Source organism: Curcuma longa, chromosome 9 (genome assembly GCF_044706935.1).
Source record: "Curcuma longa cultivar G26 ecotype Majalengka, Jawa Barat chromosome 9, ITB_CL_G26_1.1, whole genome shotgun sequence".
Taxonomy (NCBI): Eukaryota; Viridiplantae; Streptophyta; class Magnoliopsida; order Zingiberales; family Zingiberaceae; genus Curcuma; species Curcuma longa.
This window is the reverse complement of record NC_133869.1, coordinates 4463743-4490662: the sequence shown is the minus strand read 5'-3', so window position 1 is coordinate 4490662 and position 26920 is coordinate 4463743. Positions and strand designations below refer to the sequence as shown.

General features: G+C 35.6%; 1 protein-coding gene across 1 annotated transcript; it reads right to left on the bottom strand.

Annotated features, from left to right (window-relative positions):
- Window positions 1–25: 25 nt before the first annotated feature.
- LOC141834659 (protein STRUBBELIG-RECEPTOR FAMILY 6-like) lies at window positions 26–21782 on the bottom strand (the record flags this gene model as incomplete). The annotated part of the gene is given in 7 exon segments (XM_074721991.1): window positions 26–290; window positions 405–561; window positions 759–892; window positions 11712–11847; window positions 12212–12474; window positions 17851–18131; window positions 21514–21782. Coding segments are annotated over 7 exon segments (1327 nt in total), but the record flags the coding sequence as incomplete, so codon positions are not given.
- Window positions 21783–26920: the final 5138 nt, after the last annotated feature.

Sequence of the window (26920 nt, the reverse complement as noted above, 5' to 3'; positions counted from 1 at the left end):
AAATATTCTTGAAGTACAGCTCAATTTACTAAGAGTCTACTTGTTAACCAACCAAAGAATTTGTTTCGTTCTATATACGATAAGGTAAAGAATCTCAGAGGACACACTAAATTTATCTGCATATCAATAGATTTACAACTAAACAGTCAATGAATTAACTCACTGATTAAGAGGCATCCAAGTAATTGAGGGAGCTGATATTGCTAATCTCCTGGTACCTTTGCCCTCTTCACCAAGCGAACGAGATCCTGCACCACCTCTGACATGGGTGGTCTGAACTCTGGCTCAGACTGTCAAACAACATTTGAGCAACAAAGTTATTAGATTGAAAGAGTAATGCAAGAATATCCAACGTGACTGCAGTCGAGCATAAAAATTTTCATGCATGTGAAGTACCATTTTACCTGGACACAGAGGGCTACTACATCAGCAAATCGAGAGACTGATTTCAAAGGGTATAGCCCCTTGAGTGCAGGATCGATCATCCTTTCCAGAGCGTCAATGTCATGGAGCTGAGGAGCTGCCCATTGCACCAACGATTGTTCTGACCATGGCCTTGAGCTGTTGGAGTTTGCAAATCAATCAGACTGCAACATCATAAACTTAAAGCACTAACAGCATTTAAACTTCCAATCAGCTGCTTTTGTCGAGCATTTTAATAGAATACATATCCTCCAATAGATTACTTAGTTGAACCTCGAGCATCATTTTTTAGGAAATTAAGTGGGTATTCTTTATAGAATCTTTTCAAAGATTACCTGTCAAAAGGTTTCCTCCCAGTCATGAGCTCCAGCATGATCACTCCGAAGCTGTAAACATCGCTCTTAAGAGTATACTGGCCAGCCATGGACAACTCGGGTGGATCATATCCCATTTTTATAATTTCAGATGTCTGTAAGAATCAATGAAGCCAAAGCGGGATTGAATTTAGAAATTCATGGAACCAAAAAATAAAAAATAAAAATAATAGCATAGGCATCTGAACTGTTCAGAACAAGTTGGGACCTTAGCTATGCATTCACTAAACCAAATTTATGCCAAGGTCAATCATTCATACAATTATCTATCATACTCAGTAACACTGTACACAGACATATACAAATTCAGTCCATAAAATAATTTATAAGCCTCTGTAACAGAATTCCAAAGTACCAGTTGAAAGGAAAAACATTTCGCTTCTAGTTGTGCACTTAAATGTTGCTTTGGGTAATTCTTTTTTTTTCTTAAAAAAGGTTTCCCCTAATTTTGATGAAGCCTCAGACTGCACAAAGGTATCTCACCTCTTAATATTTAATCGTTTGTCAAGGTTGTTCTCAAGTGGCCGCCAATGGAACTACTTATCTCATATTTCACATCTCCAATAGGAATTTTCTCTCAAGCAACCATTAATTAATAGAGACTAGGTCCACTCCTACCTTTTATTACATTGTGTGCTTGGTCCATATAAGGCCATCAAAGAAGAGAGGAACCGAAGAAAACCAAGTCACATTGAACAAAGGTATGTTTTTGGTTTTCAGTTTTTTTTTTAAATTTTATTTTAGATGATCTTGGGCAGTGAAATTTTCTCCTGCATCTTCATCTCAATATTCTCATAAATGCTCTAGTACTTACAATCTCCAAAAACACCCAAATATTAGTAGTAAGTTTGTGAACAACATTGGTTAGATTCCAGAGTTAGAATAAAAAATATATTTGGATAGAGCTTGTAAATTAATCAGAATTTATGATGCAAATTAGCAATAATTTGAACTTTGAGACGTTTGAAGTTGTTTGGTATTTGGTAGTGTTATTTGATAATTCATTTTTGACTTAGTAATCAATTGATAGTGATTATTATATTTCCTAGTTTGTTGTGTCATTTCCTAGTTTTTGAGCCTATAAAAGTGTTTAGTCTCTCTTGTAATAATTAACTTTTGATTAATAGGATTCCACTTTGCTCCCAAAATAACATACAGCCTACAAAAGACGAAGCCAATTTGATTAATAGGATTCCACTTTTGATTAATAGGATTACTTTTGTTCCTTTATTTAAAATTTCTTTGTTTAATTTAGTTAGTTTAGTTAATTTTCTCATGTACAATCTATTCCAGATTATTCAAAAAAATTATATGCCACCTTACACGCTTAATTTTCTATTTGTTCCTTTTATTTACAAGGTTACTTTTATAATTTTCATTACTTGTTAAGCCTTCACATGATGAAAAACCCCATTACTAGAAAAGTAGATGAGGTGTGAGATAATGAAACACGAATTTAGGGCCTACAATTTAGAGTGGATTACCTAGAATGATTTAAAGACTATACTACCAAGTATAACTGACAAATTTAACGAAAACGATATTGAGAGTTAGCACGGAATACACCTCATGAAGACCCGCGACCTTCACTCAGACAACACATGCACCGTGATTATTATTTCACTTTGGATGAAGATCACTTCTTTGAAACTCATTCCTAGCCTAGATGTGGGTCTGACACCACCCAGTTAGTCAAACTCAAAGCCCCTAGTTTCGGTGGTTATCTAAACGCAAATGCATTCCTCTATTGGATCACTGAAAAAAAAGACTATTTAACTGAAATAACATGAGCCAAATTGAATGACTATGATTTATTAAAATCAAACTCGTCGATCTAGCAAAGTCTTGGCAAAGTGTTCACAATCACTATGTCGCTATGGGAGCTAAGCCCATCACAAATGGTTAGATATAAAGCAAAGTTGATTGAGTACATTTTGACAAACTTTAGAAACACTTGATCCCAAGCATAATAGAATCCCAAAGTAAGTTCAAGAACTTGCATGTGTTATATATAATTCTAGAGTAGTCTCTTGGGAACTTGATCCACTTTACCAATGGACTTAGGCTTGAGATCCACGACAATTCAAGAGTTTTCCTTGACCTCAATCAAAGATGCTTGCCATAAGGTTGTAGAGATTGAGCAATTCTTGAGATCCTTAACCGTTTGACCATTAGACTCCTCAATCGGCAACACACCTAGTAGAGCATTCCACAATCTGGAAAACCAACTAGCTTGACTTGCCTATAAGCTATTATCCAATAAGCAAAAGCTGATACACACACCCTTAGGAGATTCGAGGACCATAACTCTAGCATACAGTGCTACAATTGTTGTGACAAGAGATATGTAAGATCCAAATGACCCCATAGAGTATTGATTGGCCTTAAAACCCAAACACAACTCTAAGAATGAAATAGCAGAATGCCCAACTATGGGTAGTGATGAAAAGGTGAAACCCTTAAATGAACACCAAGAGGCCAAGGGAGATAACAGAGAAGTTGTGAAGTTGTAGGGCTTCACGAAGTGCGCTGCATTCTACCCACACCCATAATTGACGATGCATGGAAATACATTAGCATCTTCCTTATGCCAAGTGGAGAAACAAGTATTGCAATATTGTCATTGACAGTGGGATTTGCATGAATGTAACTTTCACACAAGCCCTTTCTAAAATCCAAGTCACACCCAAGTCCCTATAAGGTGATATACCAAATTATCCTTCCTATTACATAGTAATGTTTGGTTTCTATTAAGATGATCCATATACCTTCTACCCATAAGTGTTGCCCATATCATCCTTGATTGGTCTTGGCTTTAAAATCTCTCTATTAGTGGATAAATTTGATCAGGAAAACACTTATTTTCAGTCTCAATGAATGAAATATTAAGTTATAGCTGGCCAACCCAAATGACACCAAGCCTAAACCTAAGGTCACAACAAAGCCAAACCAACCTTTAAAGCAACTTCTTCACTTTCTCACTCAATCCAAATTTGAGAGAAAAGGTACGGAGTCAGCGTGATGATAGTCTTAGTGACTCAAACCTCAACGTTAACCCTATTATCTTACCAAATAATCACCTCCATTAGTTGAAAAGATACTAGATTAGCTTGAGGATATTTGTAGAGTTACCTAATGTGCTACCACCTATGCGCATGATGCAACGCACTATAAACTTAGTTCTAAGATCATAATTACCAAATCTGTTGCACTACTACATGAACCTCTTGGATCCCCTTAGGACAGGTTGAATTAAATAAGCAAGTCAAAGGACTCTTATAAAAAAGTTTCATTAGGGAGAGTACAAGTACATGAGTTGTCCCTACCTTATTGATGCCTAAAAATGATAGTTCTTAGAGAATGTATGTTGATAGTCATACTATCAACTAGATCCTTGTCAAGGTAGGTTTCCATACCAAGACTTATGACATGTTTGAGTTGAGCAGGAGTTCGATGATTCTCTAAGATTAACTTGCGTAGTGGATATTACCAAATTAGGATGAACATTGATGACAAGTAGAAAACAACATTTAAGACATAGGATGGAGTATACAAGTAGTTGGTCATGCCCTTCAAATTTCAAACACTCTAGTACTTTTATGAGCATAATGAACTAAATTCTGAAACTGTTTATAGGAAAATTTCTCATAATTTACTTTGATGACATAATGATTTTTAGTTAGACACACAATACCTACTTGAAACACATCTGCCTTGTCTTAGAGAGCCTTAAGATCAAGAAGTTATTTGTCAAACTAAAGTGCACCTTCCTATAACCCAAGATTCTCTTCCTTGGGTTTATAATCCTTGTAGAGAAAATTAGAGTAATAAAGGATTAGCTTGAAACCCATACCTTTCAGGAGGCCACGGTTTGCAATTTTCTACAAAAACTTCATTAAAGACTTTAGCGCCATTATAACTCCCATAACAATCTATAAGAATGGATGGTAACAGTGGTATAAATTTGCCTTCCCAAGCCTTTAGGGAGATCAAAGAAAGGGTGACTAAGGTGTTGTTCTCTAATCCTTTTAAGGTACTTCTTCCTAAAGTAAGTGTAGAAGGGAATCTAATTGCTCCTTTTAGCAAAAGAACTCAATCTAACAATGTTATTTGATCTATGATAAAGAATTTTATGCTATCATCCAAGCTTTTAGACATTGGCATTGCTATCTACTACCTAATTAGTTCATCTTGCATTTTGGCCACAAGACAATGAGCTTTATCCAATTCTAAAAGAAGCTAAGTGTCAAAGATGGTAGGTGGATTGAATTCCTTCAGAAATATGTTTTTGTCTTTAAACATTGACCTGCTATAGACAACAAATTTGTTGATGCACTAAGTTATGTAATAGCCACATTGCACACAATGAACACATGATACAATTTAAGCACCTTAAGCAAGAGAACACCTGTCCTCCTAACTTCAGCCCAATCTTTTAAGTTCATAAAGAAAATTGTCATCACTTGGTTGACTTTGTGAATAAAGACTGTTTTCTGCTTAGGGTTTTGAGGTACACATTTATGCATTTATATTATCTCACTTAGGAAGTTCTTTATTTGGGATATGCACACAAATGGTCTAGTTGGGCACTAAGGGAAAGATACAATCATCATTGCTTATTTTAGATGAATTTTATTAGCCCTCACTATGACGAGATGTTGCCCAGATCATCTCAGATAACTAACTCAACTAAACAACACATAAGTCCTTATACATCATTGTCAATTCCTTATGAACCTTCCAAAGACATTAGCTTGGATTTCATTTTAGATTTACCTAGGACTAACCAAGGCCACAACTATATTTTAGCAGTGCTAGACTATTTTTCAAAGATGAGACATTTCGTCTGTATAAACAAACCAACAACAAATCACATATAACCAAGTTGTTCTTCAGAAAATAATTAAACTATATGGATTATCCACATTTATAGTTTCAAAAAGGAATGTAAAATTTGTTAGTTATCTTTGGAAGAAGGTAATTTGCGTACAATAATTGAGTAAAGCAAAGCAAAGTAATCCACTGAAAAGTTTATTAATGCTATGTACGCCAAGGTGTGGATTGAAGAAGGAAAAGAATTCAAGGTGGAAAAAAATCTCAGGGAAAAGGAAAGGAAAAGAAAAGAAAAAGATGAGAAAGAAGAAGGAAAGGAGAGGGAAAGGAAAAAAAAGAAAAAACTCCTGCGAATTTGTGGTGGCTCGCGACCAGCCGCAAGTGAGGCCGCCAAACTCAATCGCAAGCGAGGCCGCCAAACTCGTGGCTGCGAGCTATCTCTCTCTTGCAGCTGCAAGCAACCTCGCGACGCCACTACAAGAGATTCGAGCGAGGCACAAGTTGACAAGGGAATGAAAATTCGTTCTGTCCAATTTCGAATAGACGAAAAAATATCCAAAAAATGATCCGTGGATGAATTTTCTAATCCGTCATCCTAATAGTTTACAATGGATAAACATAGGAAAGGATATGCAATCCATCCTTTCTCTCGCCTACACCTTCATGTGAACAAAAGATATGTTATATTTGACAGGTGTCCTAAGGCAATCGCCTTACGGTTATACTATTTATTGAATAAATAGAAATTCATTATTTCAGTATACATTTTTTATGTATTTGATTGGATCTTAAACTCATTTACTGAATGTCTGCAATACGATTCATAACATGAGAGAATTTGTGATTAGATCACAATTAGTAAGCATTTCTACATGTGCAATTATGAATGTATTGAAATTATTCCTAATTGATGAACATGGACGCCATCGATTCTGTTGAAACTAGCACGTTTTATACTCTTTGGTTTACCAAGCAACTGTTCCCACTGCTGGAGATATTGGATGTTAAGAGTTAAACGTGGATGCTAGTTAAAGGTAACTAGTTCATTGGAGTGACTTGTCATGAGACTTCATATGGTTTACGGTATTCAAGTCATCTTGGTCATGAAGGCTTATACTTTTACATCTTAAGCAAACATCTCCAAAGATGTGTGAACCCGAGATGATTGGGTGTAAGTCAAAGTGCCCGAATGTGTTTGGATAGCCCACAGGATTTACTGCTCCTTGACAGAGGAGATGTACACCCTACGACCGCTTGTTAAGATTGTTACTAGAAATCTTTGGCCAAAGCATTGCATGTCAAGAGTATGGTACTCTTAGACACATGTATAATTAACTTGAATCCACAAGATAAGAAAGGAAGTTTGAGCTAGGTGTGACATAGTCAGCCTAGTGAGAACTGACACATATAGACCATGTCTTGAACTAAGCGGGTATAAGACAGTGAAAGAAATGGTTCTGGAATTAATCGTTGATTTTTCAGTCATAATGTACTACTAGGTGTCACTCATGATCGTTCTGTAATTAATGGTTAATTATGGACAACCAATATAATCGGAAACCTATTGGGTCACACACATTACAAATTTCGCCGAAGAACTTAAAACAAGTTTGAGAATTGGATTCTCAGAACGAGAGAAATAAAGTCTGATTGGACCGGACAAAGGGCAAAGATGATGAGATTCGTCTTGTGAAGATGAAATGAATCAAATGGTTTGGTTCTGATGGAACAGATTTTGGCAAATCGGAAGTGATGATGAGTTTCGTCTTATGAAAACGAAATGAACTAAATTAGTTTGATTCTGATTAGAGGTGTTTTGGTTATTGAACCAAGTAATTAGATTTTGAACCAAATTGAACCAACTTGGTTTGGTTTTGAATCAACTCAAGTTAATCGGCATATGAGTTTTGGGTATTGAGCAAGTTTTGGATTGGATCCAAATCCAATAAAATGTTATATAAGATATAATATTAGAATAGGAATGAACAGATAAGGTTAAATCCTAATACTTAGGATTAATTACAACCATTCAAACCTTAAACCCATGGTTTTCTACAGTAAACCCCTAGAAATTCGATTTGCTACAGTAACACAAAACTCAACCGCTGGTTCAATGAGAAAAACCCTAATTGCATGTTGCCCTTATTTACGAATTGCGATTTGGGTCTCCGCTATTGAGCACCTCCACCCGTGTGAGTGAAGAGGTGAGATCACGATTTCTCTCAAAAAAAACACGTTCCTCTTCTTCCCCGATCGTGTGGCATCGCCTCCCTCCTTTCCCGAGTGTCGCTTCTTCCTTCCCGAGCATCGCCCCTTCTCTCCCGAGTGCAGCTGTCTTCTGTGATTGCGATTTTCCCTGAATGTCGAAGTTACTGTCGCATCAGTCGCTAACTGTGCAAGAGAGGGAAAACCCAACCACCGAGGAGAGAACCCTAGCCGGCGTTGAACGCCACCGATTCTTCTCCTCGCTGTTGAGCGCCCATCGTCGATCGCGCAAGAAGAAGGAAATCGCCAGCCATCGGAGGAAGAAAAACCTTAGCGTTCCTTCTTCTCCTCCCCAATCGAAAAAATCCAAGCACCAGCCGGCGTTGGACGCCGACAGCTTGTGTTTCTGGTCAACGACAGTTGCTTTCCCATGAACAGCGGTTGCCGGAGAGGAAAAGGCTACCCCTTTTGCCTTCTTCCCGGAGCTTGCCCTCCACCGTCGGAGCTATTGTAACTGCTGGCCGGAGCTTGTTGTCCAGCCACTGGAGCTTTTATGAAAGGCTGTCATCGGGTACCGGTGAAGTGTTCATCGAGGATAACTGCTACCAGAGAAAAAACGTTGTTGATAGCTCTTGTGAAAAATTATCTAGTCACGGCCGACCAATCTCGGTTGTCCAATGACCATTGTTCCATCTTCGTCGGAAAATATTTTCGGCCATTTGCCCTATACCAGCGGTCAAAGATTGACCACCGAAAATTACACCGAGAATACGATTGCCGACGATAGTTAGAAAGTCTCGAAAAATGAACGTGACGTGTTGTTGCGTGTTTTCTGACATTAGAGTTTTCTCTCGTATCGACCGTTGTCGATCGTCATCTAGTACCAAAGATGGTGACGCGACTCGTGGCTTTTAGAAGCCGTCCAGACGAGAGTTTGGCGTAGATCACCGATAGAGGCGGAGCTTTGAAAGAGTTGCTCGATTGATGTCAATCCCATTCCATGGCATCCGCCAGGTATACATAGAATCAATTGTTATTCTGAAAATTTTAATTTCCAGTTATGTCATATACATGTTGTATCCTGCATGCGAGTTTTGTAATAATTAATTTTGATTATTGTCTTTTCTTCCACTGCGCACATTTGTAAAACGTATAAACATGCGCAATGCACTGAACCCTTACAAGATAAGCATGCATGGCCCAACAACTCATCAACCTATTGGTTTAATTCTTTAACTACCACGATCCATTCATTTGAGTGGGGTCAAAATTTTATTGAATGTATTTAAGAGTCTATGCTGATATATGAAAGAAGATTGCACTATGTAATGAAATTTAGATGCATAGCTTTAAGAGAAGTTTTGGCACAATGGTAAAGTTATTGTCGTGTGATTTAAAGGTCATGTGTTTGAGTCTCGAAAAGAATTTCTTGCAAAGTAGGGTAAGATTGTGCATGATAAATCCTTCCCCAGGATCCCGTATTAGTAGAAGCTTCGTGCAACGACCTACCCTTTTACATTAATGCATAGCCTAAATTTAAGGAGAATAACATAGGGACTATTTGCCTATCTGCATCCGCCTTGATCACTTCTCAAAACCTTCTATAAAGATCTTTATGTTTGTGTTGGTACAAAGAGCACTAGTCTGTCCTTAGAGTTTCAATGTTTGATAATATACCTAGGTCTGATCTATTTGACCAAGGGTTGATTCAAATAAGACCTAATGTTTCGATGTGAGTGAAGTCTAGTCAGGTCAGTTTGACCAGAAGGCTAAACAGAGGAAGTCCTGATCTGGAAGATTGGGCAAGGAAGTCCTAATTGAAGGCTAGGCGGTCCTAGTTGAAGGCTAGGAGAAGTCCTGATCTGGAGGATTGGGTAAGAACGTCCTAGTAGGAGGCTAGGCAATCCTAATTGGAGGCTAGGAAAAGTCCTGATCTGAAAGATTAGACAGGGAAAATCCTAGTTGAAGGCTAGGTAGAGAAAGTCCTAGTTGGAGGCTAAGTAGAGGAAGTCCTGATATGGAAGATTGGGCAAAGAAGTCCTAGTTGGAGGCTAGGCAGTCCTAGTTGGATGCTAGGAGAAGTCCTGATCTAGAGGATTAGACAGGAAAAGTCCTAACTATAGGTTAGGAAAGGGAAAGTCCAAACTGGATGTTTGGCAAGTGAAAAGTCTACATATAGAAGTGACTAGTCCTAACTGGAGATTTGGCAAGGAAAAGTCTAAACTGGATGTTTAACAGGTGGGAAGTCTACCTATGGAAGTGACTAGTTCTAACGAAAAGTTAAGCACGGGTAAGCCAGTAGGTTAGACCTACAAGGTAAGGCTTAGGTAAGCCTAATAAGTCAGACAGACTATAAATAAGTTAAGGTTGCTTGCATGTTTGTATGCTTATGTTACAGGAACTAAGAGTTGAAAGTAAGACAAAGAAGCATAAGAGGAACACATAGAAGCAGCCAAACCAAACCCGAGATCAACTCAGGTCAAACCCGAGTTAATTGGATCTGGACGCCCGGATGTTACTCCAAGCACCCGGAAGGTCCAGGCGCCCCTGGAAGGTCCATGTGCTCAGATCAAGAAGAATCAACCCGGATAGAGTCCAAAGAGATAGGCTCGGATCCAAGCGCTCGGATAAGAATCCAAGCACCCGGAAGACTCTATATAAGAAGGCTAAACGTGCACCACAAGAAGATTATTACTACTCCTCATTTCTTATCCTGCGGTGCTGCTGAACGCGGACGAAGCCAAGATTGTGCGACCGGGAAAGTTTCAGGAAGGATGCGCTGCGCTCAAGACTTCCGGATCGGCCTACTCAAGATTGGTTAATTTATTTTAAGTCTTATTGTCTTGTTCTTTATTCTTTTTATTACTATTTCGGACTGTAAGATGAGTTTCTCCACCTCCAAATAAGGTTCGGAAAGGAGACCACTAGCAGACGGGCGCCTCCCATACATAGGCCTTGGATGTACTAATCCTGGAGGGTTAGGAACCAAGTAAAATCCGCGAGTTTCCTTGTATTGTTTACTAATTCCACTGTTAAATTTTCTGTGTTAAGCAATAAAGCGAACGAAGGAAAAGAACGCGCTATTCACCCCCCCCTCTAACGCGCACTCAACCATCCTACAGTTTGTTCCTTTAGGGTCTTTCAAATTGTCAGGAAACTTATTCTAATGCATATGTTATTGAGTTATGTACTAATTTAAATATTAGTCTAATTTTTAATGTTAAAGATTTAAGCTACATTTGACCTTTCTCATTTGTTGATTTGCCTACATGGCACTTGCACACACCAATTCCTATGCTCTTGTTCATGATACATATCAATCCTCATACCAACTGCATAATAGACACTAATATAGTGTTAGCTCCTTAACGGTAAGACTTAGACCACCTAGTTCAAAGGAAAGGACGTTTGGCCATCAAGACACTTGGATTATTAAGAATGAGCTTCGACGTATTGCCCCGAAGTTACTTAAAAGAAATGAAGCAATAGTTGCCTGATACATCCATAGAGACACCCCACTTAGTACCTACATAAGACACTATAGATCTTGATCTCCCCACTGAATAAAGTCAAATCCTTCTTGTTGAGGGAGAAGGAGAATAGTGCAATATCAAATGCAGAGTAGAAATAGTTTGAATTTTAAATTATTTGTAAATTTTTCTTTGACTTAGTCGTGTTAATAAAATTTTCATTTTGTTTTCACTGTGAGGTTTGGTTCAGTTTGTGCTGTGCCAATTTATTTAAGGCATTAACTAGAATGTATCAGTCTTCTAGTACCTTAGAAATCCTACCACCTTAAAAATGCTACCACTGGAAAATAAATTTAAAAGATGCATAATGAATACAAAGAACATTATTATATTCATGAGACATTACCTGAAAATCTGCATTGGGGATAAGGCTTTCAAGTCCACAATCTGAAAGGTGAGGATTAAGGTCCATGTCCAATAGAATATTGGATGATTTCAAATTCTTATGGATGACAGATGGTGAGCAAACCTCATGCAGATACCTGTAGAAAGAATGTCTAGATGATCTTGTGAATATCAGGGGAATCCATCACAAATTTGTGATGACAAAGATGATCCGTGCATCTTCAATTTTAAAGAAAAGTACTGTTATTGAAGCAAACAACAACTTTTGAATAGAGCCGAAAATATCAAAGAAATTGTTTTGTGATAATATTTTAAAATTATAATCCCCTAAAAGCAAAAGATAAAAGAATACTTCTAAGAAATGTGATTGAAGATGTGAAATGATTAACAATCCATTTGTGAACTAATCAGCAGAGATCAATTCAATTTCATGCCTCAACTTCTCAAGTTTAAGATTCAAGAAAAGAATGTTAGGTCCCTATTGATTAGATGGTCACTTACTCTAGTGCTCGTGCGGTGCCAAGTGCAATCTTGACACGAGCATTCCAAGTCAACGGTTCGTCTGACAGTGGAAGGAAATCAGATAAACTACCATTCTTGTGAAAGTCGTACACCAACAATTGCTGACCATGCTCAAAACAGTAGCCTACCAGCTCACTCAGGTTTGGATGATGCAAGCGTGAGATATTTACAACAAGCTCAAGAAAGTTATCTGATGACCTGATTGGTAGGGATTTTGGATTTAATTTCTTCACTGCCAATACCTGCACAAGGTCATCAAAGTTTATATCTAGTTTTACTTGCATAACAAAGCTTGTTTACATGCATGTATAATCTAGAAATAAAATGTTGGCAGGAAAACTAATCACAATAGTTATCACTTAATAGGACAAGATATCTAAATATTGTATTTCCAGAAGGTTACCAAGAAGATAAGTTAGCACTATTGGCAGGCTTGTCGATGAAGAGGTTTGGAAAATTCTAAAAAGATGACTAAGATTCACATTTTAAATTTGGATTACCTTTCTCTAAGGGCATAATTCTAATTTTTGAAACTTTATTTAAAGACCCTTAATTATTTTATAAAGGAACGATTTTTTATGCTGCACTAGAAAGACACCATCATAACTTAAAAGAGCTATCTCAACATGTTCGAAGTGTTGATTTTCATAACTTCACTGCATCGTCTTCAAACAAGTCAAGGAATTTCTCCTTGAATATACACAATTATATACATGATGTTGACTATAGCAGATATATGATGTTAATTACATGGATGCATTCTCTCTTGTGGCTAAAACTTCCTAATTCCCTTTTTTCTTACATCGACAACTATATCTCAGTTCACTAATTAGATAGAAAGAATGTTTTTCTTCATTATCTAAATAAAGAGTCATTCATAAAACAACCTCTTCAGAAGTCACTATATGAGTTCAAGAAGTCTCCGGGCATGATTTCTTAATTTACCTTGCTCATCTCCAGTTTAGAATGATCTGATGTGCATCAAATCACTTAGTGTTTTACCATCTTTTTCAGTCTGGAGCACACATTCTTCCTATTGTTTATCTTGATGCGATTATTATTATCAGTAATGATGTTATAAAAATCAAAAAGTTAAAAGCATATCTCATTAACAATTTCAAACCATGGACTTAGCATTAAGGGACATTTATATTTCACAAAAAACAGTATGTACTTAACAAGATTGAAAAGTAGGTACATTAGAAGTTAGACCAATTAACACTCAAATGTAGATAGATAACAAGACAATTCAAGTTATTATTGCAAGTACGAGAGATCTGTTAGAAAGTTTGACCTATCATATATTAATAAATTTGTCATATCATTTGTTGTAAGTCTAATTAATTAATTCCATGAGATTTCATATCAATCATGGAAAGCAGCTTTAAGAACTCTTTGATGTCTCACTGGAAAGTATCTTATATGCCCTGATCATGGTCATCTACAAATTAAGAGGCGTACAAATGCAGATTAGGTACTCTCCCACACATAGGATATTCACATTAGGATATTGAGTTATTCTTATAAGCAACTTGATATCTTGGAAAAGCAAGAAGCAAACAGTTGTGGCTAAATTGAGTGCAAAGGAAGAGTAGAGTTAAAGATCTTGTTGTAGGGATCATCACGGCAAAATAAAGCATACTCTCGTTGTGGAATTATCATATTTTTATTTTTGTGAGTTTGCTTTCCCTACAATGTTAGTCTAAACAATAGAATATAAATGATAAAGAAAAATTTTCATCTTATCTTATGAAGATACATTGAAAAGTACATCCTCTACTTTGTCTAGAGAGGATGATTTTCTAACCTAACATAGTGCTAGCATCCAACACGACAACCAAGAGGATAGTGGTCAACATTGACAACATGACAAGGTCAAAAGGTTATGGCTTGACGGCATCACCAACTAGGGAGAGAGCTTTAGTTGTCTCAAGATGTATATTTTCTCGTCTAGGCCTCATATATATATGCTATGAATTTTAATCCAAGACATTAAATTTAACTAATTAGTTATAAAAATAATGAGTCAATCCTATTAAATCTCCACTAATTATTTACTAGAGCTATGCAAATGAGTTAGAGATTCCTTAAAATCCAGTCCTCTTAAATCCTAACCAATTAATTAAATTAGAATTTTATAAAACAATTCTAAAGTTTTTATAATTTTGTTTTTATAATTTTATTACTACTACAAAATTATTTTAAAATTACATTTTACTACAAATTAATTTTTATAACTCTTGTAAAATTTAAGCTGAAATAAATTTATATTTAAATTTACTTCTCTTAATTAATTTTAAATATGATTCTCAAATTTATATTGCACAAAGTAATCTTTAATTTCATAATTACTATCTCTTATTTTAATTGAATAAATTAATCTTAATTTATCCCAATTAAATTCTTAATTAATATAACTAACACTTAATTATATGATTAATGGACTAGAATAATTAGGACTTAATTATCCACACTCCCCACTTAGGCTACATGCATGCATGCGAGCAAACTTTAACATCTAGTGACATTGTACATAAATGACCAAACTGTTTGAGATTGTTTTTATTTGTTTCGGAAGTTTCCATTGGCCCCTCTACCAAGGCATCAAGACTGGACACCAAATTTCAGAAGTGGAGATTCTAGAACATCCTCCCCTTATCACTTTATCTCATGATCCACCCGTAAGATTAGTGTTTGTGCTATTAGAACTAAATGTTTATTAGATATATCCATGACCAATCGATGCGATTTTTTTCGATTGGATTCCACTATATATAGGTTTAATATTAGCGGTCACAAATCAGTCATGTAATATATTCTCCTTTTTATCAAAAGTTCTATGATGAATACTATCTCATCTCTATAAGATTTACAACATGCTCAATAGTAAGTGTACATACAACCCTTTTAAGAGAACGTATGACAAGTGTTAAAGTATGTTGGTGCTCTTATGAGTTATGTCAAGTTTGAAAATTAGTTCCACTCTGTCTACATGAAATTCTCATTGACAATAGGTATGAGTTTTCATCATTAAGTGTGTTGTTCCCAACTTACGCACCCATGTGTTTATTTAGACATCATCATGTCTTGTGAGATTGTTTACTACTATTGTATAGCAAAAGCATAACATAAATTGGTTACACCATAAAGTTGATATCTTATTTTTAAGATCACTCCGACTAAGAAAACAAGGGATCTTACCCAAATAATATGCAATAAAGATGAATCCCGTAGAGTACTAGTGAGGGATGAGAAAACAAAGGAGCAAGAGAAGAGGTATGTTCAACAACTTTTTTATGAAAAGCTAAGTGACCAACTTAGCTTAGGAAATTTATGTAATTCAAAGGAGTATAAAATTTTAAATTTTTATCGGAGAATTCAAATTTTAAAAACAGAACACACATTAAATGGGATAAAAATGGAAAAGTAGTTGGACTGGATGCTATTCTAATAATAGTATGGAAGTGCGTCAGGAAACAAGGTATTGAATGTTTTACGAAGTTATTCAATCAGATATTGGAAGCATAGAAAATATTGGATCAGTGAGTAAGTACTTTAGTTCCCCATATAAAAACAAAGGATACATATAAAATTGTATGAATTATAGAGACATTAAACTAATGAATTATACCATGAAACTTAAAAAATATTAATAGAAAAAAAGATTAAGGAGACCAAGGTGGTCGAAGATCAATTTAGTTTTATGCTTGAAAGTTTGACAATAAAAATTTTACATTTTCTTAGACAACTGATTAAAAAGTATCAAAAATAAAAGCAAGATTTACACATAATATTTACTAATCTACATTAATTGAGAAAGAAGTATTAGTGCTAGGAGCACCACATCGAACCTATGTTTTGATATATAATTAAATTTAAAGTTAGGTTTGTTTGTGATCTGACGAATTTGTCAAGTTTGCAGATGCAAGAAACTTGACATAAGGCAAAGTCCTAGTTGGGAACCAGACAACGAAAAGACCTAGTGGACTAAGCAACAGAAGTCCTAATTGGGAATCAGGCAACGAAAAGACCTAGTAGCAAAAATACCTAGTGGGACTAGGCAATGAAAAGCCTGATTGGAAACTAGGCGGCAAAAAGACCTAGTTAGGAATCAAACAAGGAATACTTAATTAGGAACCAGACGAGGAAGACATAATTGAGAACTAGGTGAAAGAAGTCCAAGGAGACTTCCTGGGAGCTGAAAACTTTACAGTAAAAGTCTAGATGGGTCAGTTGGGAGCTGAACGTCTAACAAAGTATTAGAGGTATCAAGCAAAGGTAAGTACGGTTTTAAGCAACGTATGTTGTTCAAAACCTATTTAGAGTATTACTACTGTTTCTCATTAACTTTATGTTGCAGGGAGCTACTTGACAATTCCAGACGACCAGATGGGATCCGGGCGACCGGAGATAAGATTCAACTGACGGAGTCAACTTCTTCCAAGCGACTGGAGCGAGGAGCGAGGCGACCTTGGAATCCAAGCGACAGGAGTAGTTTCCAAGCAACCAACGAAGATGTGACCCAGCGATCAGAAGGAGACGGTTAAGATAAACGTTTAACCATGCTCCATATGCTCGGAGAGAGTCTAGGCGACCGAAGGAACTTCTAACCAACCGGAAGAGTGTCAGGTCAACTTTGAATGGGCTCTATAAAAGGAGACTCGAGACATTGGTTTTGGGATCAACAAATCTCTTCATTCAATCGTACAGTGCTCGTGTTCTTCTTGTTGATGCTCTGCGCTTGTGCTTAAAGTCCAACAACAACCTAGGGCTTGTAAAGTTTTTCTTCTCTTTAGTTGCTGTTCATTTTATTCTTTATATTTGTGCTTAATTGTGTTGAGATTCTTGTTAAAGGAGGAGAATTTTAATAAGAATCCCATTTTTCTTAATTAGATTGTGCATGCTAATTGTGCAAAAATATTCTATTGAGATCTTGCATGCTAATCTAGTTAAGTATTTTGTTAAATCTTACATGTCAATCTAGTTAAGTGTTTTTGTTAAATATTGCATGTTAAACTTGGGTTAGTCATTTGATTTGTTTAATCAAGTTAACTTGTATGTCTTATTTTCCATTGCGTACTTTGTATTAGTTTAAAAAAGTTAGCTAATCAACTCTAAAATTTGTTATATGCTATCCCCCCCCCCCCCCCTCTAGCATAGACACGAACCTACAAGGAAACCAAAGAAGACTTGATTAAAAATAATAAAATTCATTTAAATATAAATAATAATATAGTAGGGGATCGAGAGGATCTATATAGTTGGCTCCACTTAGTGGGATAAAGGCTTGCTTGTTATTGCATATGCTATATATCCTTTTACATTTTTTTTTGTTGCATAGAGCATCAGTTTGTCCATTTGACTACATTTTGTGTTTCTCAAAGGCACAATTAGACATGGTGGTTTATGGTAGATGGCGAACAATTTTTTTCAACTTGAGATCGCTGATTTCTTGATAGAATGAATCTTAAAAGTGTGATTTCTTGATAGAATGAACCTTAAAAATGTGATATGCATCCAAGGACCTACATTGGTGTTCTAGATGAAAGAAACTATTCGTTAGAGCCGAGAATCCTTTTCTAACAAAAAAGGAAATAATCTAGAGGCTAAGTAAATACCTTTCCATTGTTAAATTGTGCCTTGTACACACGACCATAAGAACCTTCACCAACAAGATTATCTTCACTGAAGCTATCTGTTGCAATTTGTAGGTCAGCTACAGAATAATTAACTGCTTTTACAGAGGTAGTAATGACCCTCTTTGCTATGGATTTGTTCGAGAAGTCATCCTCATCAGATGATCTGTAACGATCAAGTGGAGGAGGCTTAAGGCTTATTGGAGCAGGCGATGGCAACCTTTCTGTATCAATCCTAGGGGGTGTCTGCATCATCTTCATGTCTGCAATCAATCAATTTATAAGACAACAGAATTACATTGACCAAGTTTTTTTGTAACATTGCTGCCAACTGATAAGAAAACTAATAACTATGGAACTATTGTCATCTAAAATACTAATAAATTCTAACAAACTAATCAGTTAAAAGAACATGTAAAATGTTGGGTTGTACAAGTGCCATCTTTCAGAAATTGTCTTATGACTATCTCTCCCTCTCACTTCTTGATTTCTTTATAATAGGACATCATTTGGTTTCTGTCTGTCTAATAAACATAATTTCTTTGCACGTCATCTTCTAATGATAATCACATCACCTTAATAATGGTCTGCTGACACAATCTCTCCATGTATTTCATAACATTACTTACAAAGCCTAAATTTGCAAGTCACAGAAATGTTTTCAATATCACAAGGTTTAGACTGCATCAGTTAACAATTCAATATAACATCCCAAATACACAAGTAGAACAAGCGATGAGTCCAAAATATTTATGCTCCACCAATGGAAGAACAAATATATGATTACACCACAAATCAATGTAAAAGCTGAAGAGGCATAACCATAGTATTAAAGGCATTACATCATCCTGAAATATGTTCAATTTCCCTAACTGAAGCATATATTTGATCATTACAAGTTCTTGCTAAGATACTTTACTACTTTACTAGATGCATCATTATATGATGGTTCAACCTTTAGACAATTAACCACTTTGAATAACAAATAACAAATTGTAGAATGCATTGCGCTAGAAGTAGGATTAAATAACAGACCTTCATGAACAAGCTTGGGGTTTGGTTCGATAAAGCTCATTTTTGTTCAATCAATAGTAAAAGGATATATAAAATAAACAACCTTGAACACTAATAAATTTGGATCATTAACATTCATGAACAAAGTCAAGTACAATTTATGAATGAACTTATTTTTTAACTTGTATAAAATTTAATTATAAATTTATTTCTTAATTTTTTAATTTAAATACACATAAAAAAACAGCAATTTATAAATTTTTATAATCTTAAATTATTCATAATATGTTAAAATTAAAAAATTAATATAAGTTTCATGAATTAGATAAATATTTAACCTATTCTATAAGGACAACAACGGAGGTAGTTGAGCTCGATAAAAAGTTTCAAGCTCAAAAAGATTTTTAATAAACAAGCTTAACAAGATCGATAAGTAAATAAACAATCTTGAACACGGCTAAACTCAAGTCAACTCAACTCATTTACACCCCTATCTAAAAGGCAACCGAGGTGAACACCTAAGCATTTTCGCCCTGGGGTTGCTTTGCCTAGTGGTTAGGTGCCACCCCAACTACAAGACTAGATGCTACTACCTTACATTTAATGAACTAGTTGTGAGATTGGCAAGCACAATAAATAGAGCAAGCTAAGCATAGCAAAGTACATATTAACATTGGAAAGATGTTTGACTTTCAAGAAAATTTTCATTTGTTGCTTTTGATGCATTAGGAATTCCCGCCTTATGGACATGCCTAAGCCCAACGACGACTCCCTTTCAAAAATTGGCCCAAGTGGATCACCTAGGTAGCCCAAGTAGTACGCTTGGCCAGTCAAAATGAATTTAAAGGGGGGGGGGGGGGGGGGGGGGGGGGGGGGGGGGGGGGGGGGGGGGGGGGAGAGGGGGACCACTTCTTTTCATAAGTTTTTAGTTCATTTGGCATTAGTTATCTTATTTATATTTTAGCATGATACTAATTATGTATTTTTCTTACAATTTGGATTGGTAACTACAAATTATTGAATTTTAAACTTTATTTTGATTTTTTAGCTACATTTAAATATGAAATATTTCATTGTTATTATATGCTTATTACTTATCAATTATGATTTGTATATTTGTGATTGTAACTTTATTTTGATTGATTAAGGATTCAATTGTTATACATGCACAGTAATTCTAGTCATTCTCATTTTAATATATTTCTCTTTTCTATGCTAGCATTTTTTAATGTCAATTGTCTCGCCTACTACCTAGGTGCTAGGTAGTGGGTTGATCACCTACTTCTTGGAATTTCCTATTAATACCTTGGTAGAATATCAAAGGAATTCATTTCAAAGTGAAACACTCAAATTAGAACATACATAGGACTCAATTTTGGTGAACTATGTTATAAAAAATGGTGAGTTTAATCTATTGGGTTTTGTTACATTCAAACTAAATTAGGCTTGAGGTCACATCTGAATTGATTTTAAATGACCAATAGTTCAAGTTAATGTCCGAAATCGACATTGCAACATATCACACGGTAGGTTCAGCTCAACTTAGCCCCTTAAGTAACTCTCGTCTTCCTATTTACAGGCTACTGTACCCTGTAAGAGAGAGCCCCTTGAATTATGTAGCAAAGCCATGGACCAAGTGGCTAGTAAGTCAGGGAGTGGCACTTAGACAAATCAATTAAACTCTTTATTATTCAACAATCAATCATGTCTATTATAGAGCATAAATCTTAATTTTGGTTTAACATTATCTTGAGTATAGTTATGCAGTAACATCATACAGCTACTGGTGGCCAAATATGGGTAAGTTATCCAATGTCAAAAGGGTCTTGCTAGGTGGGTTCACTATGTTCTTCAGTACCTAGGTACTTTCAGGTGGGAATTATGCCTACCTTCTTTCTCAAAGAAACCGAAGGTTCAAATTTCAGAAAGACCTTTCATTGTCAACTAATAGAATGACAGAGGTAATGTGTTACCAAATGAAAATAAAGAAAAGCATAAAATGAAATTGACAAAAATAAAATAATCAAGAGTGTTTTGGATAGATCATATTGCATGTAACAATGGTACAGCAAACTGCACAATCTTCATAAAAAAGAAGTTTGAAACTAATGGCTACCAGAACCAAAAGGGGCAAGCCCAGATGAAAATTTCTCTTGAGAACTCCACAGTTTTTAAGGCCTCAAAAACCCCAACAACATTATTTACTCGTGTCTACTATTTTTTCCTCAAGACATTTTTCAGTTGCGTGGCAAATATGCAAACAAGCAAAAGTAAAGAATAAGTAGAATTAGACACTTGACAGTTATAATGCACTAAAACTGTAAAACATCCCAGAGAGGGACTCCCTGTCCAAGGTCAATTTATGAAATTAACTGAGTGGGCAGTCAAACTACAACTACAGAATATTTCAGAAAGGTACTAGAATGGGTGGACATTTGCAATTGATCAAGACAATGAAGGACGATTCACTCTACAGTTTGCCAAGGGCATAAATGATGAAGAATGGAAGTCTTAAGTCATAATAATATAGAAACATGCATATACTAAAATTGGGTAGTATATGGAAAATTATCTAAGTAGTCCACAGTTAAACTCTCTCCAAATTGCACATAATTTCCAAATCTAATATACCATTAACTTCCTCTGGAGCAAGATGAGCAAAAGGTTGATCTTGATTAAGATTTTCTTCAACTGAGTAGTTCCGTGATTTCCTCCTTATCACAAAGAATGCAACTATTCCACCGACAACCAAGATAGATATAATGATTCCTGCTATTCCTCCACCACCAATACCCCCATGACCAGATTGCTGACCGGGGTTACTTTTTCGACCTGGCGGAGGAGGAGAATAGGGTGGCGGTGGAGGTGCTGGACCAGAGCTCCACTGGTTGTTACCAGTCCTATAAAACAAGAGCCATAAAACAGTTACCATAATCAATGTTTTAGCATATGAACATGCAGTATTTCACCACTTCCTATATGCTTATGCAATCAAATCTTGCTTTGATGTTTAATTGACTTAAAGAACCAGCCAGTCTTTTAGTTTAAACCAATGTAATATCTTTAGGAATAGACTAGATGAGTAGAAGATCATAAGCATGGTGTACATGTAACGTAATCCAGATACAAAGAACCAACAAAAATGAAAAACAAGAGATCCCTTTATTCAAAAAGTGACAAGTGGGAAGTAATTAGTGAATTGTTGATTTTTAAAGTAAAAGCATAGACATTGCACATTTTACATATTGGCAAGGGTAAGAGACAAATAGAATTAACAATTTGTTGATCACTATGAAAGTACAAATCATGCTTAAGTTTTTTTTTAAGACCTTTGAAATAAAGTTTGTTTTTTCAGAAATACAATTAATAATTATTTAATAGTTATTACTTATCCTCCAATATGCGGTAATCTGACCATGCACATAAAGCCCTTAAGATGTTGGCATGATTTAAAATCTCGAGCAGTGTCGAGATTTCGGTCCCGGACCAAAATGATATAGTTTCAGTACTATATCGTGTCATGTTGATATAGTTTCGATATTTATAAATATTAAATATATTAACTAAAAATAAAAAATTTAATTTAAATATTTAAAAATAAAAAATAAAATAAATTTTTAAATTTTTTATATAGCTAATTAATAGGGTAATTTTATCAAATTTTAATTAAGCCTATTTAAATTATCCCAATCATAGTTAGGAGTTAATTAAAATTATTAACCTATATTTTTAATTAAATAAGTTAAAATTTATTTCTCTTCTCTATTCTGCTCTAGCGCATGACCGCGACACGCGCATCTAGGGTGAAGCCTTCGGAGGAGTCGTCAGCCCCAAGCAAAGCCTCCGGAGATGTCGCAGGGCCCGGGCAAAGCCTCCGGAGGCGTCGTTGGGCTCCGGCAACGCATCCTGAGGCGAGTGACACTCCGGACCCATGCGATGCCTTCGGCGCCGATATTGCCTGTGCAAATGCTAGTTCGCTGGCGGAACAAGATGTTTTACCCGCATCGAGCGAAACAGCTCGAGATTTTAAACCATGGGTGTTGATGGTAATTAACATTTGTTGCCAACCAATAACATGAGCTTCAGTTATGGTGATATCATATTAAATGAACATGAGATACATTTAACTTAATAAACATTATTGATACACATTTATCTTCATAAAAATTATTGATAGATTACAGGTTCAGTCATTAGATGCAATAATTATTACTAACCAAGAACGGAGCTAGAAATTTCATATTGGAGGGGCAAAAGATATGTGTTTACGTTGAGGGGGGCGGTCGTGTCGTTGCCCTCCATTTCTATACCCCTACACTTCTTTCACTAAGGTTTAGGGGGTTTAGGGATGCTCTTGTGGTTTTTGAGGTAAATCTAGGTTATTTTGCTTGGTGTTGAGAGGGGTTTAAGGAAATCTAGGTCAAGTGAGAATGGAATGCCCTACTTCCTTTTTTTTCTCGTTCCAAGGAGTCTCACCTATTAAGGAACTAAAAATTTACTTAGCTCTAGCTCTATTCAGGTCTTACGTTGGCCTCTTGCCTAGTTGTCTTACTTAGCCTACACAGGTCTTACATGTTTTAAGAGCAAGATTGCTTGTTGTCCCTTATACAGTTACCATTCTACTATAACGTAGACTTGGAAAAGGACTGAAGAACCGAGAAGATATAGGAACAAGGCAGAGCCTTCTCTAACCTAGAAGAGTTCTTAAGCTACCATAGGAAAGTTCACACTTTATTATAAACTGCACAGGAAATTACAAACTAGGAAATTACAAACTAGAAAAGATGAACCAGGAAAACTTACAGAAGATCTTGCACACTTGCTTGCATACTTAGTTTTTTACAACAAACTGAGAGGGTCCTTATATAGAGAAAGAAAGCATGAAAGAAATTATTTACGATATGTTACAACTGTCTAGAAGGATGCAATAAGAAGGAATCTTGAGTCGGTGCTAAGTTAGAGTCCATATGGTTCTGTCTGTAGATGCTTTTTGCATTATCGGTACAGTCCTAAGCCTCCGTTAGATTGGCAAGGTTGGCTTCTTCTGTAGGTGGGGTAGATGCAGGGGATAAAGTTGTTGGTCCCCTAGCACTAGTAATATACCATTCTTCATTCTTTTTCTGATAAAGCTGGCAGAGATTGGGATGCTGAGTTGTAAATTTGAAAGGGTAGAAAATTGTTCTCATTTCTTTTGGCCAGTAGATTTTTTCTATATATGTTTCACCTGCTAAAAGAATTTATAAGGATCATAATATTTATCCCACATCCATGAGCTTCCTTGGATAGATGCTCATAAATGTTTGAGTTGTTCTTCCATAGTTATGCTTGCTAGCCATTCAGTCTCAGAATCAGACACTGTCTTTGAATTGTTCATGTTGCTCATTCACTTCATTGATGTCGATTCTGATTAGATGTCTAGCTGGTTCAATTTTGAAGTTGATCTAGTCTGGAGGAGAACTGTCAAAATGACAAATTACAAATGTTTTTTTTCTAAGGTATCTTTTAAGATGAGGCTTAGCTTGTAAGGAAACTTTTGAATGGACTCAATGTCCTGAATCCAGAGTTTATTTACAAGCCCATAATCCATTAGTGTGAATGGAGTAATAGGCCTTCCTCTGAACTTATGGTGTTCAATTCTTTGAAGTTGATGTTTGCTTCGGAAAGAATAGACTAATTGACATCGACACCTAGTGCTTTGTTTTCTGAGAAGCACTGAGGAAAAGTATTCAGGCATTGATTTTTATAAGCAAATTCTGCTTCATAAGTGTTGGCTACTCCTTTTGTAGGATTTTTGTGAAACCATTTAAGTGCTTCAGATAGCTCTTGGAATCTTGTAAATGTAGAAGTGTCTGCAAGACTCTGGATATAGGTAGTAGATTAGTCAGCTGCGCTGAAGAGAGTTTTTCTGGCCCTTTTTCTGCTTTAGCTTTTGGTTCTGCTATGCCTTCAAGGCTTATACTCCCAACATCATTTAGAATTATTCCATAGGGAGATTTATAATGTGTATAAGTAGAAACAAGTATTGAGCTACCGGGGCTAGCTACCGGAGCTAGCTACCATGCTGCTAAGTTCTTCTGGCTAGTTTGTCAAACCATCAGTTTTTAGAGAATAACTAATAAAGTAATTAGGGCCCTTTTGGTCCTTATTGAGTCAAATGCTTCCTCTAAGGAATAAAATCCTCTGTAAGGAGTCTCATTCCTTGAGATGACAGTTTGTACTTCATCCCAAGTTGCATACACAACTGCCAGCAAGCCTTGAGTAGACTGCATAGCATGAGAACTTCTTTCCTGCCGGTTTTTGCACCGTGGTGATGAATTAATTAGATTGTGCATTAATGATAACTATTTTATGGTTGGAAATCCCTGGGGATATAGGAATATTCCAAATATGATCAATAATGCAAAGTTGAATAAGGTCAAACTGTGATCTATGATCATAGTGGAACTGGTCTTCCTTTCATATAAACTGCTTAAGTTCTTGATTTCCAAACTTCATAGTTTTTATACCTACAAAAGGTCTGACTTTTCTTTGTTTGTCCATCCGCTATTACAACTATAATACAGGTCAAAAAGTTTCTGCAAGGAAAACTTATGTGAGAAGTCTAGAAAGTGTATCAATATAAGAATTATTTATGCCTTTGATATGTTCTTATTATATTTTTAATCCTTTATTTATGATGGTATCTGTGAATTTTATCCATCTCTTCATGCTTAGGCTTTTTCTAAGTCCTTTTGTTTGTTAGTTGTATTTTACTATGACTTCACAAACTGTTCTTATAATAATTTCTTGTTTGTTACAAATAAAAAGCATGAAGCATCTAGACAGTATATTACTATTAAAATTTCATAGTCTAAAGATGTTAAGTGACCTTTTTCTTTATATTTTCCCGAAACATATCTACATAGTGATTCTGAGCTTTTGGCGTCATACTTAAAAATTTTTCTAAATAATACTCCTCCCCATCCCGATTGACATCCGTCTGTTTTAATAACCAAATAATCTGCATTACGGGGTAACGTAAGTATTGGAATCATTTTAACCATGATTTTGATTTGTTTAACTAAAGCAATGTCTTGCTGATTGAAGTATTTTTGTCCTATTATGGATGTTTTGTTATATAAAGGTCCACTAACTTTTCTTATGTTTTTAAGGTAAGGTCATGCATAATTAAGAAGGCCAAGGAAGGACCTAAGTGTTTTAGTATCTTCCATTTTATCGGAACATCAAGTATCTTGGAAGTAATATGAGGTTGGAGAGAGATTCTTCCTTACCCAATTTCTATTCCAAGAAAATCTTTATGTTTGGTAGCTAGTTTTATTTTCTTTCGTGAAACTATGAGAGTATGTTTTTCAAATAAAGTAAACATCATGTGCAGATGTGCAAAGTGTTCTTTTATTTTGGAAAACACTAGGATATTATGAATATAGACACATGTACACATAGAGGTGTTTTTAAAAATATCATCCATCTTGCATTGGAAGACCTGCGGGGCTACCTTAAGTCCAAAGGGCAAGACTAGTCATTCAAAATATCCCTCAAGACAAGAGAACGTCGTCGATTCAATGGAGTCAAGATGCATTTTAACTTGTCAAAATTCAGATTGGAATATCACTTTAAATTTTGAATTTTATTAAGTAGCTGATCTTTATTTGGTATTTATAACCGTCTTCATGACAATTGTCATTTAAACGTTTATAATTAAATATCATTCTAGATTGTCCTTGTTTTTGTTCTGCTCCTTTATTGATTATAAAGGTTGGACTTCTATTACTATATCAAGAAGAAGATCTATGTATAGCACCAAAGCTTAATAACTGTTTAATGTGCATAGCACATTCTTATGCTTTCCAATTTGAATAGTTTAAGTCTTGTGCTTTTATGATGAGATCTTATCACGCTCCCAATATTTTGTGGGGTTTTCTCCTATAATTTCTAATTTTTCTAACCTAGAGATTAGAGAATCTAAGTTTGTTTGTGTATGGATTAAGTAAAGTAAAGAAGTTGTGGTTATAAAATCCCTTGGGATGTCAGTATCCTG